At 47.4% G+C, this 13,875-nt stretch overlaps 1 protein-coding gene across 3 annotated transcripts in view; it reads left to right on the forward strand.

Moving 5' to 3' along the window:
- SLU7 (SLU7 homolog, splicing factor) overlaps positions 1–13,875 on the forward strand; it is a 525,459-nt gene that overhangs the window by 320,062 nt on the left and 191,522 nt on the right. For all 3 annotated transcript variants that reach the window (XM_069654248.1, XM_069654249.1, XM_069654250.1), the window contains exon 11: positions 6,358–6,497. In XM_069654248.1, coding sequence (XP_069510349.1) covers positions 6,358–6,497 — 140 coding nt within the window. The remainder of the gene's footprint in view (positions 1–6,357; positions 6,498–13,875) is intronic.

Raw genomic sequence — 13,875 nt, forward strand, 5'->3', positions numbered from 1 at the left:
CTGTTCGCGTATCAAGCAGTGCCATATCTCAACACCCATTTTGGGCAACGTATGCTTCCTCAAAATCATTAAAATGGCATGAAAACAATAACATCTTAAACTGCAACTCGCAACGTAGAACTAAAACAGACGTAGAGATGCCCTCCTTCCCACTGACGGCCACCACGTCAGGAAGGAGCAGTCCCCCAACGGGTCTCAAAATGGGAGCCTCTCGCCCCCCTACTCAAGGGTCATCGTCAGCAGACACAGAGTCAAGCGACACTCAGTGCTCAGGCAGAGGCTGTCCAATGTTCTTCCGTAGGGCCGTCCAGTCCGTCCTTGACTCCTTCCGGGGGGGTGGGGCCTGCTAGCAGAGCCGGCTTCTCCCTTGCATGAGGCGGGCTCCCCTGTTGCCCTCCACCCGCGGCCGTGTCCGATGTCACGTGGCACAGGGCTTATTCCCCTTCCTCTGCTGATGTTATCCGATAATCTATTATGTCCACTTCAAATTGCAGAGCAAAGGGGTATGCCCACTGATACCTGATGCCTTTTTCCGTAAGCCACTTTGTGAGCGGTCAACAATCTCTCCTTCTGGACAGTGTCAGGTCTGACAGATTGTAACGCTCACCTGATTCCCGCAGAGGCGCCGGTCTTGACTGGGTGAATGCCGTATCTTCAAAGGTGATGTGTAACACACGGTTGGCTCTTTGGGCTGGACCTCTGTGCACTGTATGTCTGACTCGAAGAGTAATATGTCTGCAGATAGAAAATATGGGATTAATGAACTGGGGTTATTGGGTGCCTCTCTCCTCTTCCCTTTCTCTTCTCCTGTAGAACCCCAAAGGTTAACACCCTCACCTAAGGTAAGTGAACGCCGAGCTCTCCATCTGCCTCGGGGCAGGGTGCCGTAACCAGTTTCTTCACTGGATAAGGGTGCAGGCCTCTTGACCTCAGAGGACTGCTGTCCGTCGTTAACTGCACGAACGGTAAGTTCTGGGCACTTCAAATGTCTTAAAAGTCTTTGTAATGATATCTCTTGTTTTGCAGGGTTCCGGCGATGGCGGATGGCGGGCTGATGAGAGTTGAGGATCGAACCCGCGTGAGGAATAGAAGCGCCTGGAAGCACGTAAGTAAGCACTTGTAGCCTGCTTCACGATGCGCACTAACTGTCCCTTTTATCTTGCAGGTACAAGTTCGGAGCTTTAGAGAAGCTGAAGGGTGCTGGAATACCCACTGGATTCGGCGTGGGAAGGAGTAATGGCAGGTGAGTAATAAAGTTGCCCAATGTCTTTAAACGCACCTTCTTTTGTCTTTCAGATGCGGGATGCAGCGCCGAAGGCCTCCGGAGCGTGCGAAGAGCTGGTAAGCTTTTGTCTTTCAGATGCCGGAATGCAGTGCGAAGACCTCCGGAGCATGCAAAGAGTAGGTAAGCCTTTGTCTTTCAGATGCCGGAATGCAGCGCGAGGCGTTGGTGACAGCCGATGGACCAGGTAAGAGATGCGCTGCCACTGAAGACCGTAGTGCTAACCTGTTCTTTCTTTGTCTTTACAGGTGCTGCTGAAGACTGGATTCCAGGATGGTAAGCCTTTGTTCCCTTAGGCCCAGGATCAGAAGCAGAAGACACGATGAGCGTTCTGCTGCAGAGAATGCAGAATAACGCAAAGCAAGATTCATCCATCGGGTGTGGTTTAAATAGCCTCCTGTAGTGCTTAGGTGTCTCCTTCCACAGCCACGCCTAGGTAAGAAAAGAGTTCCTGCTTTCCAGAAGAGTTCCAGTGTTCTGAACCTAGGGAGTGGCTCCTGCCCCACCCAACAGGAAAAGTAGTCCCAAACAGAAGAGGATCAGGGGTTCAACTGGCAGGTAAGTAAGCAGCATGGTCTGCTGCAGGTAAGTCCACCCAAGCATTATGAGCCCGGCGCTTCCAGCTCTGGGACTGGGCATCTTTATGAGCCTGGTGCCACTGGCGCCAGGACAGGGTCCAAAAGGTCCCAATTGGGACCGGCTGGCACTCGGAACCGGGGTTATGGGTCTGCTTCCAAGGGAGTCGGGCAAGTCCTGATCTTTTGGAAGCAGAGATCATGACACAGATCTTGGTAGACCTGTATACGTGATCCTTCCTACTCCAGACTGTCTCAGCTATGCTCAGACTAAGACCTCCGCTTTGTCCTTGTATCCTGTGAATCTGGCAATGACAGATCTGGGCCACTGCTGTATGGTTTGCCCCCTATGTGTGTCCCTTTAGTCTCCACTACTTTTCCCCCTCTGCCAAAACCAAGAGGTTGAATATCCCCTGTATCTTTCGTTCCACATGTCTGGGTGTCTCTCCATCCTCCTCTTTCAACCCCAGTAGGCAGAGGTTATTTCTTCACTCCCGCTTCTCTAAGTCATCCATCTTTAGGGTTACTTCCTTCTCTCGCATTTACAGCTCAGTCATTCTGGCATTGAAGCACATCTCCAAGAGGTCGGCATTCAGCTGGTTACTTTTCCAGATTTTCCACCGTATTCTCCAGTGTAACAACTCTCACCTTTAAGTCCGTCAATAATGCCTGCAGGTTACAACGGAGCACCCTTATTTCTGCCAGGATACCCCCAATATCGTCCTTGGTGGCAAAGTGCGCTAGATCCAGGTCCATCAGTCTTAATGCATTGCAGGCTGTTCAGGACAGCGCTTCTCATTCTTCTTGGGGGTTCCTCGTCCATCGGTGCTGGACCGGATTCGTGCATAGACCGGCCTCTGTCCCTTTCTTTGGGTCGTGAACACCACAGACACTCCCCTGCCCTCGCCCCAGTGGCCAGTCCCTGCGGGAGGGGTCTCATCCTGGGCTCGCTGCGCACTGGGGCGCAGCGCGGCAGCTCTGTGTGTGAGCTTCTGGGTATGTTTCCCTAGAACACCACCTTGCAAAAATAAAATCAACCACTCATGGCCGTGGTCAGTGACGTCATTGCTTCTCTCACTGAACTCCTCCTCCTGTAGCTCAGGCTCCCCGGATTGATGTGTGGTGGTGCCATCTTGCACAATGCAACTATCAGGTAGGAGGACCACATGATGGTAGCAGGCAGGAGAGGGTCCGGACCTGCCAACCTTTTGCTGTCCTCCCCGGGCTCCAGCCTACAATTTTGAGAGATTATGGGACTGCCAGCACACCACCTGCTCAGATGCGCCCAAAGCTCCGTTCAAACCACATACAATGGCAGGGCCGCCTGCTGTGGATCCAAGCGCTTCCCAGCATGCACGGCACGCCACTGCACCCCCACTGCTACTCTCATCATGGCCTGGTAGGCACCCGGGCTCTCTGATGCCTCGGCTCTAAGTGGCCTCTCCAGCTTGTGTGCCGCCTCCAACGCGATCATCAACTGCAGTGCTAATAAGGCATGCAGCTAGCGCGCAGCCAGATAATCTTCCCGGGGGGGGGCAGGGAGGGTGGGAAGGGGGAGACTGGCAGCTGACGTCCCTGTTTTTAGCCGAGGCCCACACCACTTCGTGCCTCCTCAGGTTGTGGGGCTCCAGCGGGTGCTGGAATCTGTCAATGCTGGCAACCGAGAATGGATGTTCACACCTGATTTCACACCTGGATTTCACACCTGATTTCACTTCATCCGGATCGCCCACACACAATTGCAGCACCGCTCACGACTCTGGTATGCTCTTTCTCCTCACTTATGCTCTGGTGGTGTCTGGAGCTGCAAATCTATATATCTATATTAATAAAAGTCATAATTTGTGGGTTTGTGGCTTGGCAAAGCATTGTTCCTTATACAATTCACACCGTTTCACCAATCTGCACCACATTTTGCATAGTTACCTGTTAGGACCCTCCGGACATTACTGACTACATGACATTTGAACACCCCACCCCTTTCTCAGGATTTCAGCACCTTCGCACATGAGACGGTTGCTTGAAAATGGTGAAACATCAATGTGATCGTAGAAGGACTGGTCTTGACACGAGGAACAAAACTCTATTTCAAGACTCTAGGGAGCACGGTTTCTGAGATATTTGCACCACAACTAACTGCACCACGCCAGGGTGAAGCGACAGGTGGGGAGAGAGCACAGAAGGTCCCAATATGCTGCAGTACACCAACTCACGACTCCACCTCCCCCACCCACACGTCTGCTCTGGGGTATGTCATCCAGCCACACGGTAACAAGGGGGGGGTCCTGGGAGTCCCTCTGCCAGACATTAGGCCTGGTTACGAGAGACTTACCCAGAGTCATTAGCTCACTATCTTTCACAGAGAAAAAATATCACAAACATATCAGTCTTTGTCCTGCCCTGGGGCAGTCCAGCACCGAAATGCTAGGCAATTCTCTTCTGAACAAGAGTACCAACAGAAACCCCAGACACGTGTTTCAGTCTAGTTGGACCTCATCAGTAGGGTGGATCTGTGCCTCTCTAAGAATAGTGAGCAATGGGTCCACGCCTGGATTCCCCTAGTAACTTAGGGTGAGACCCAAAGTTACTTAAATATGCAAATTAACAAGGGAGGTCCTGGGAGTCCCTCTGCCAGACATTAGTGCTGGTTACGAGAGACTTACCCAGAGTCTTTAGCTCACTATCTTTCACAGAGAAGAAATATCCCAAACATATTCATATTCTCCATGCAGTTTACTTCATGGTGCAAAGCACCTCAAGCGATAAGCAAATTGGAACAGTGGCCTTAAGGATCATTTATTTTCAACAATTGATGAGTGTTATCATGTCTGTCTACACAACCCGTTCGGAGAAAGGGTACTTTTTGCTAGTAGTTTTTAGAAGTGACCCTAGGTGCTGGGCCCCATTACTTAGAAATATTTTTAGAAAGTGACTGCCACCATGCAGATCCCTCTTTCATGGAAAGAATTGATCAGTACCCCAGTTCACAAAAAAGGTGCTCACTCAGAGGGTGCAAATTAACGACATTTGGCTATGTTAGATGCATCAAGTAAGCTTTTTGCCAACATATTACTAAAGGTACTCTGATTATAGGTGGGTAAACCTCATCTTTTGCACATGTCCCAAACATATTTTCACCCTGGTCATCACCAGCATGTTTATACTGCAATTATTAATTCATTGTACTAGGTCTTGCCCTGACAAACCTTAGCACCTTGCCTTTGTAGACTATTCATCAGCCTTCGATTCAGTAGACCTCAAGCTGCTTGGGCAGAAACTATATGAATGGGGCATTCCGGAAGGCCTATTAAATGTAATATGGCAACTTTATTCTGAAACTACCGTCTGGATCAGGCTGAACATCTCTCGCACTCTTTCCCCACTTATTGCCACTAATAAAGGCTTGAAACAGGTATGTTCTCGCTCCCGTTCTTTAACTTATATATTGCAGATTTACACAAAGCTGTCTCTGCTGCCCGTACCTTCCCTCCCAAGCTTGCTGACACCCACATTGGGTGGTTAGGTTATGCTGACTATATAGCTTTGATTGATAACAATTAGACTGGTCTACAACACTCCCTAGACGCTTTGTCTTCTGACTCTGTTGATAAATGACATATTAACCTGGAAAAACAAAAATTGTCCTTTCGAAAATTCTAAGCTAATATATGTTAAGATGGATTTCTAGAATCTGGCCTAGTGGACAGGCTTCAGGAGGCCACCCTAGTTATAGTGACCAGGGAACTCTGAGATGTTAGCCAAAACCCAATCAGGGTAAGCATGGAGAGCAGTCCAGGCTTTTCTCAGGAGAGTGTGAGAGAGTATTTGCTTTGCAAATAGGGTGCAGCATTTGCAGTACCAACACCCTGTACTATAGGAGCACAACAGTTCCACAGTGCTTTACTGAACTACCTCAGCACCCCTGGCTGTAGTGTCCCTCTTCTCCTGCACTCCCTTTTCTTCTCTTTTGCCCACTTCCCATATCTTGTGTCTCCTGGAAGAGTGTCATTGTGCTACTCCTATGTCCCCATCCCAGTCACCTTCCTTCCTGCCCTCTCTCCTCCTATGCCAACACCTTATTCCCTATTTATTTATTTTTTATTAATTTGATTGTTTATTTAGAATATGCTTAATACCAGCAAGTGATTTCTAAGTGCGGGATCGGGATTCAAACCTGTGTTGTGCCGTGTTGTCTTGTTTCCAAGACAAACGCGTTGGCTCTGAGCTATCCTTCCTCCCCTGCACAAGTGTTTATATGTTTGCATAAGGTAGTTGCATTTAGATTACTTTTTGGAACTTAAATGCCTATACAGTCTTTCGGCCAAGTATTCTCCCTGGGGTACAGATGATCTAGTCTTAGATGTCTCCCAATTTAAGCATTGAATACGTTAGAATGGTTGAGCCCTTTTTACTTTACAATTGTCATTCCTTTGACTTTTTTCAATATTTGTATTTAATGGAGCATCAAAAAATGAATGCCTGTTTTCTTTGTCTTTATAGTATTTGCCTGGGAGGCCTACGAAAAGGGCTCTGAAGTTCATTTGCAGGCCGATCCCACTAAACTTGAGGTTCTGTACAAATCATTCAAAGTGAAAAAAGAGGATTTCAAGGAGCAGCAGAAGGAAACCATCCTGGACAAGGTAATATGAGTACTTTCTCATCACTGGCCCCTTTAGAAGGCAAGGTGTGGTGAAAGTTCCAGCAGTGGCACCACAAAACCAGACTGGCAAGATTCAGTTGGATAGTTGTGTATCCTTGTTAGAGTTGATCTCCTTTTTATGTGAAATGCTCTCCATCTGAGAGTCCTCAGCACGTTTTTCTGGACTCTTGATTTTTTTATCTGACTCTGCTAAGGACCCTTTTTCCACAATCACTAAAGTTTTTACTCTGTGTTTTGGTTTTGTATCTCTTTTGGATACTCTCTTTTGGAGTTCTGTTTTCCTTCAACCTTATGGCATCTGTAATTTCTTATTGCAGCACACTGCACATTATGTGCAGTGTTGCTGCAAAGCTCCTTATGCTTTACTTTTCTGCAATAACATTCTGTTATCAGGACAGTGGGAACCTTTTTTTTCCCACCTTAACCTCTATTTTGTGGAATCAGCACACCCCACCTTATGTGGAGCGCTGTGGGTACTCAATGTATCCCTTTTTCCACGTATCTTGTAGCTTTCTAGTTACAGCAACAAGTCATCTGAGTGGCTGGTGGCAGTGGATATTTTTCTACCAACTTTTGTAAACTCGTGTTGCAGGCTGTCTTCGCCGCTGCATCAGGAAACACAGGGTTCCCCATTCCCTTAAAATGGTGGCTGTACATTTTTGTCACCATCTCTTGATGGCTTGTCCTTTGTGAGGCCGCCCTCTACCTAGCTGGGTGGGCTTGGTCTTGATGAGTCTTTTGTCTTTGGCGGGTTTCCCTTAGAAAGCCTGCCAAGGCCCTGAAAGGACAGAATGTGGCGGAGGAGACTTTCATGATCCCAGCAAAGGAATATATATCCATTTCAGAAACACAAGGGAGACAAAGAACTTCATATCAATCAGTTGGGAAACAGTGGCTTCAAGCCTGGCACAAAAGGCATTTTCCTCACTCTTAGCATTTTACCAATAGGTTCATTGCACTTACATGGTTTTTCCCCCCTACACTGAACATGAATGCCGCTAATTCCATAGTTAACTCGCAGTGCATGCTACACCTGTTACGGCGGGAGCTATTTAAGCCCTGCCTCCGTTGGAGCGCTCGCTTCGCGTCTTCTCCGCTAATAGCAGGTAACACTACCAGCAATCTCCGGACAGAACTGGTCAGAAGAAAAACAGGATAAGATATATTAATTTCCACAGCAAAACAGAATACCAGTATAATTGTAAAGACTTACCGAACCGAAGTTTTTTCCAAAGCTTTTCCCAGTCCAGTTATTTTCGTAGTCACTGCATCTTCTGTCAGAAGTTCCGTCGCAGTTGCATCCTTTCTTCTCTCAGCAGCCTTCGTTCATAGTCGCAGTGCCTTCATCCAAGTTCTCCTCAGCATCGTCCCAAGGTATTTTCTTCAACAGTTTTTCCGAAGACCTGCAAAACCAAGGTATTTAGTGAATGAATGAACTTGTAAAAAGAAAGGAAAGAAGTTACATATGTGCTTACCTGAAGTCTCAGCAATGATTTTCTTCACCTAATTATTACCACGCTTGTCTCTGAAGACAGCAATTAGTCAGTTTCGACGAACTTATGTTTTTAACGTTTCCTCAAACTGAGTGTAGTTGCAGCATACCGCTCCATCTGCTCTTTTCTGGGATCCAAGAACCCACAAAAATAAAGGAGAATTTTAGTAAGAGAGTTCTCGCCAACGTAGGGGCAACTCAGAATCTGATGAACTGTATATAATCCTATATTAACCAAAAGACTTACCCAAGATACCTCTAGAAGAGGATAGGACTTCATTCAGTTAAGAATCTGCCAACACCACAGCCCCTCAGGTTAAAGTTATTCAGCCCAACGTGCCCCTGTAGAATACCGGATGGAGAGCTCTACAAATGCATCCCAACATAAGCTTCTGGATGACAGAGAAGACCCGAAAAGGACGGCTTTCTCCCCCGGACTGGTGGGATCAACCAGTCCCAAGACAAAATTCAATTTGAGTCACCCGTGGGCAAGCTGCGACCTCTACCGCCTACAATTCACCAATAACCAGTGTCCTGTGTCATTTTGCAGTGCATGATCTGCTGTGAGAAACCTGAAGGTGTCTCCCTAGTTAGTCCCCGGTGACCTGTCATCCAGGTGGCCAGGACACAGCCATTGCTATTGGATCCAAATCCTGGTGGTGGACCAGTGTGGGAGGATCACCTGGATGGGCAGGTCCTCGTGAGTGGGAGTGGGACACCGATGGGTGAGACGCGGTATCCCCCTTCTTTTGACACCTTTTCCCCATCCTACCATGTACGACATTCGAAACCACTGCACCCGCAGCCCCCCTTTTTCTATACGAACACTTTCGCACGACACACCAGAGAACAGACTAACACCAGAGCAGTTTACCTGACATGTTCCATTGCAGGGGTCAGGCAGAGTCGGGCAATTGATCAGACTCGCACACACCTGACGGCCCTTTCCCTTCCCCACAGGGAAAAAAAGATGGAGTAAGAGAGCACTGTACGAGCACGGCAGACACCACGTCGAGACAGCTAACCGGTCACAGCAGTTCAAGAGAAGGAGAAAGACGGCGGGAAGCGAGAGGGTGGCGAGGATAGAAGCAACCTTGCCCCGTTCATCCCAGGCCCGCTGAACCTTCCTGGAAGAGAGGCTAAGACCGTAAACAATAGCACAGATGTCTTGCAGTAGATGTTAATGGTACACGGAGCGTGCCGATGTCGATAAGCGGGAGCGAGGGAAACTCCTGCTACCGTGGTTCCGGCTTTGACTCCAGTTATGAAGAAAGATGAGTGGTTCATCACAGCCGGTGAGCCGAGGGGACAGCCGATAAGAGCCGGGCTGTGGTGAATGAAAGCCGCTAAGTTCAAGGAACATTAAAAGTGTTGAGGGGAGACCAGCTGCAGAGGGAACCGACACCACGTGGGTGTCACCCCGAGAGACTCTGGTTGTTCCATGTTTGTGTAAAACTATAGAATACAGGAGTCTGTGAGAGAATCCACGAAAGAGGTCAAAGTGGTCATACAGGAGGTTTAGCAAAATCCACGTACAATCGAAATACTTTGATCTAAAAACATGAGAAAGTAAGGCAAGCAAATCCTGCATGGTCAAAGTAAAAGGGAAGTGAATCCCGTGAACATTGAAAGCGAATTTGAAATTGGCAAGAGTGAACCCAAAGGAGGGGTGTTAACAAGAAGAGGGCAAGGTCTAACGTCCCGAGAAACAGTGTGTTGACAAAGGTAAACCCGGCCAAGAGATGTCCACTGGAACTGTTTAAAAAGACATTGAAAATTGTGAGTGAAGGCTCTACGTCCGGAAGAGGGGACCGAGGGGTGAAGCCATCACCCAGCGTGGATTGTGGAAGAGAACTTTGTGTTTGTTTGTTTATTGAATACATCAGGCCCTCGAAGGCAAGAGACTTTCAAGAGGAACGAGACTTGGCCATCAACGGTCCTGATTGGTGCCATTGGAACTCTTAACTCGTGCTGGGAAAAGTTCGAGTGTGTGCTGTGAATCCTGACATATTATTTGCGAAAAACTTCTATCTTTTCTTGAAAACTATTCCACACCCTTTTTTGTATTAGTTGGAAGGTTTGGCAATAGGTTTTTTTAGTATAGGCCTTTATTATTTTGAGACAACGCCACTAGGACTGCCTTATTTTTCATTTAATGGTAGACGCTTGCTCCCATCTTAGATTTAGGTTTAGATTATGTATTTTCCAACCTGCATATAGTTTAAATAAACACCCTTTATCTGTGATCACTTTTGTCTGTCTTTACTGTTGTCACCATGAGTTCCTCACACTGCCGAAGGTCGGTTCCGCCTGAAACTTGGTAAGCATCCTTCTGGATCTCCAGTGACTGGATCCCGCTCCTGAAAGTCAACCAAGAGGAGGACTGAGAAAGGGCACAAACTTCAGCAGATGATAACCGATCTGCATCCAGAGCCTGTGAAAGGCTCCAACACACCTGTGCTGTGGAAATCCACTGCTGGGCGTCCCACTGCTCGAGTGCATCTGGCTGATGCCTCCGAAGGATCTTTTTCAGCCTTCCAAGCCAAGAAACCTGAACCAGGGACATGTGTTGCCTCGCATGGTGGGCTGACCTGCTGCAGCAAAGTCTCCTTTGAAAAAGTACTGTCTCAAGCCTTGGTACTTACCTTGGTCTTGCTGTGTGATTTTGTGCACCGGGAGGGCTGCAGTTAAGCTGTTACTTGCAACACTCTCTAGGGCACCCTATCTCCCTTTGAGGTGAACAACCCATTGGGCCTAGTTTTCTAAAAATGTTGTGCTTACCTGCAAACAAGAATACTTCTTCATAGACCTTTTGATCTACCAACTACTCACCTGAGTCCTTCCTCCTCAACCTTGGGTCACTGGACCACCAATGCCCCCACCACCCCTCTTGACTCTGTGTGTATCACCTAGTATATGTTTGGACTTCTAAAGCCTGATTAAGCCAGGGTTAATTTAAGTTACCAGAGTGTTCCAAAGGTTTGCCTACCTATTTCAAGAGTTTTAACATTGCTTTATTCATACTTTGATTTAAAGTCTGTCTTCTTTTATTACATTTTGATTTAAAGAATACAACCTTTTATTCTATTATTATTTAACTGTAATTTTACTGTGACTAGTACTTACCTTGCTTAACAGATTTTACCTTAGTATAATAAATGCTATTTTTATATAAACTACTAGTGTGTCTGTGTGTCTTTGAATTACCCTGTATGCCTCAAGTCCTGTGTGCCTTCCTACAGCCCTGTTCCCTCCTAGACTAAGCTTGGCTGCTCAGCCATTGCTACCAAACCTTTTGGGTAGTTCCGGCCTAAGCTAAGAATGAGAAACCTGTACATCTAAGAAAGAGTCTTCTCTTGTCCTACCATATGTGGATATTTGTAAAACTCCTTAATAGTCCTAGACATTAATTGCTGGTCCTGACCCTTTAGGTTAAGTCAGCCAACAACTATACAATGTGCCGGGGGAATGGATACCATCAGCCCTCATGTTTGTTTCACTGCTCTAGAAGATAGCACCCCCAGACCAGTTTGCAGCCCACATTTGTCTTCCGTAAGTTCTTTGCCTCTTTTTTCGTAGTTGCCCGATTCATTATGACTGTACTATAAAAGCACCTGCACATACTCAAGTTGGAGCACTCTAGAAGTACCTAGAGCATTATGTGGATGCAAATGGGGGCTTGTGTGCTTTGTGCCTTATGCAAGGAAACCTGGCTTTGGGCAGACTGAGGCCACAGCCATGATGCCAACTGCAAATGGTGCCACTGGATTGTTTAAAGGAAATAAAATGCCTATCTAAGCCTTCTTACCAACTATTTTCCTTACTCTCTCTCTCTCATATATATATATATATATATATATATATATAATATATTTATTTCTGAGGCTCGTGGATCATCTTAGAATCACATGCTTTGCATAGGCTGACATCTAGTGGAAATTGCAGAGTATTGGACATTACGTTTTTCGAAGTTCGAAAAAAGGGACGTCGACATGGCGTGACTATAATACTAATCCCTATTGTGATGTACCCTGTACCCATGATCCCTCAAGCGTCGAGGTCCCTCAGATTATGTTTTTATGCATCATGGACAGTCATATTCTCGCGGAGTCCATATAAAACGCTACTTGTTGATTTAATTACATCCAAATCTCAATTGCCGGTTATCGATCGACACACTTCATTGGCGACTGACTTTCAGAGCCATCTCAACGCCTGATCCTAACACTGAAACAGATGTCTGCTCTGACGACTAGCTTCGGCCTTCAGCAGGGAGAGTGGGGGGACTGATGCTTTGTTGTTACTGTCTTTGTCTTGCTGCCTCTGTGTCCACCTTCCTCTATGGAGCGTACTACTTTTAAATTTTGGCCCTAAGTGCAATAGAACATTTCTGTGGAAAGACACACAGAGTGTGTAACCACTGCCTTCCATTTAACGTTTCTCTGCTCATTGTGCAAACCCTTTAGACCGAAGACCCTTAAAGAGCGCCAAACTAAGCGGTGGGCGGCACATGCCATGATGGCGGAGTCAGAGACCACTGCGGGTATCTTCAAATTGGATCATGATGGCCGAGGCAGCCAAGACTCGGATTCCTAGCTCGAAGACTTCACATACCAAGGGAACATACCAGATCCTGCCCGCCTGTCCCCAGCCTTGAAAGGCAGTTGCAGAACGCTGCTATGAGGAAGGCCCCTGGCAACAACTGCGTACACGCGCTCACAACTACACATAAACACACACCCCTAAGCTGTTCCTCGACTGACCTCTCAGCGGAAGGCTGCACGCCAGCGGTATGCGTCTCTCGACCTACCGCTCCACCACCAACTAAGCCTACTGTGATTCTGCTTCCGCACCTACCAAAAGGTGTTTGTGAAGACACTCCAGCGAACAGCGTGCTTAAACATTATTCGACGGCTGAGGCGGAGACACTGAAACAGCCGTCAAAAAAACATAAATCTCATTCCCTTACAGAAAAACGCCATAAAGAGCACCTGCTTACAGTAAAAAGACCCCTGAAACCTCTGAAGACTATGAGGAAGGGTCTTCACCCTTGTCTGCAATGCTTCACAAAAAACGCCCCAGGGAAAGCCCCAAGGATACCCCCAGGGCCGACTGTCCTACAGAAGACCCAATGGTTACCCCCAGGGCAACCCCTGAAGTGGCAAAAGCCCCCATGGCAGAAACCCCAATGGGTGCAGCATGGACTTGGGCAATGTTTGAACAAACAATGGTGAGAATCTCCTTTTTTGTAGACTTTTGAGCAAATTGCGCATTTGGAGAAGCCTTCAGGGCCAGTGAGACCTACTCAAACCCAAGGCCCCACTCACCCACACATCATCATACCTCTGCTCCCAGGGAGGCTTCACAAAGTTCTCAGCAGGGTCACCTGCAGTTAGACCAAGCTGACCAAGACATTTGGGTTGTCGACCAGGATGATCCCGACCAATATGGCGGCGACACCTATCAACAATACCAGGATGACCCGGATCTCCTCTTTACAGATCCTACCGACGCCTAAGCAGTCAAGCGGCCATACCTCGCTTATAGCGACACACTTCTTTATAATGAACTGCTTAAGAAGGCAGCTCATCATTTTGGAATTCAAACGGAGGAAACAAGTCCAGAGGGAACTGACTTTGTTGAGGACATCCTCAATGCGAAAAAGCCCATTAGTCAGGCTATTCTTCTACAGGAATCCATCAAGAAAAAGGTCTCTCCATCCCGACTTCCTCCTCTCTCACTAGGGCAGCTAACCCACGGATGGAAACAAATATTTAAACCATCGCCATCCGACCCTCTTTATATTAGAGGGCATGTCAAGCTGGATTCTCTGGTCGGTATTACTACCAGAAAGTGAGCTGGCGTT

Source organism: Ambystoma mexicanum, chromosome 3q (genome assembly GCF_040938575.1).
Source record: "Ambystoma mexicanum isolate Mex_15411 chromosome 3q, UKY_AmexF1_1, whole genome shotgun sequence".
NCBI lineage: Eukaryota > Metazoa > Chordata > Amphibia > Caudata > Ambystomatidae > Ambystoma > Ambystoma mexicanum.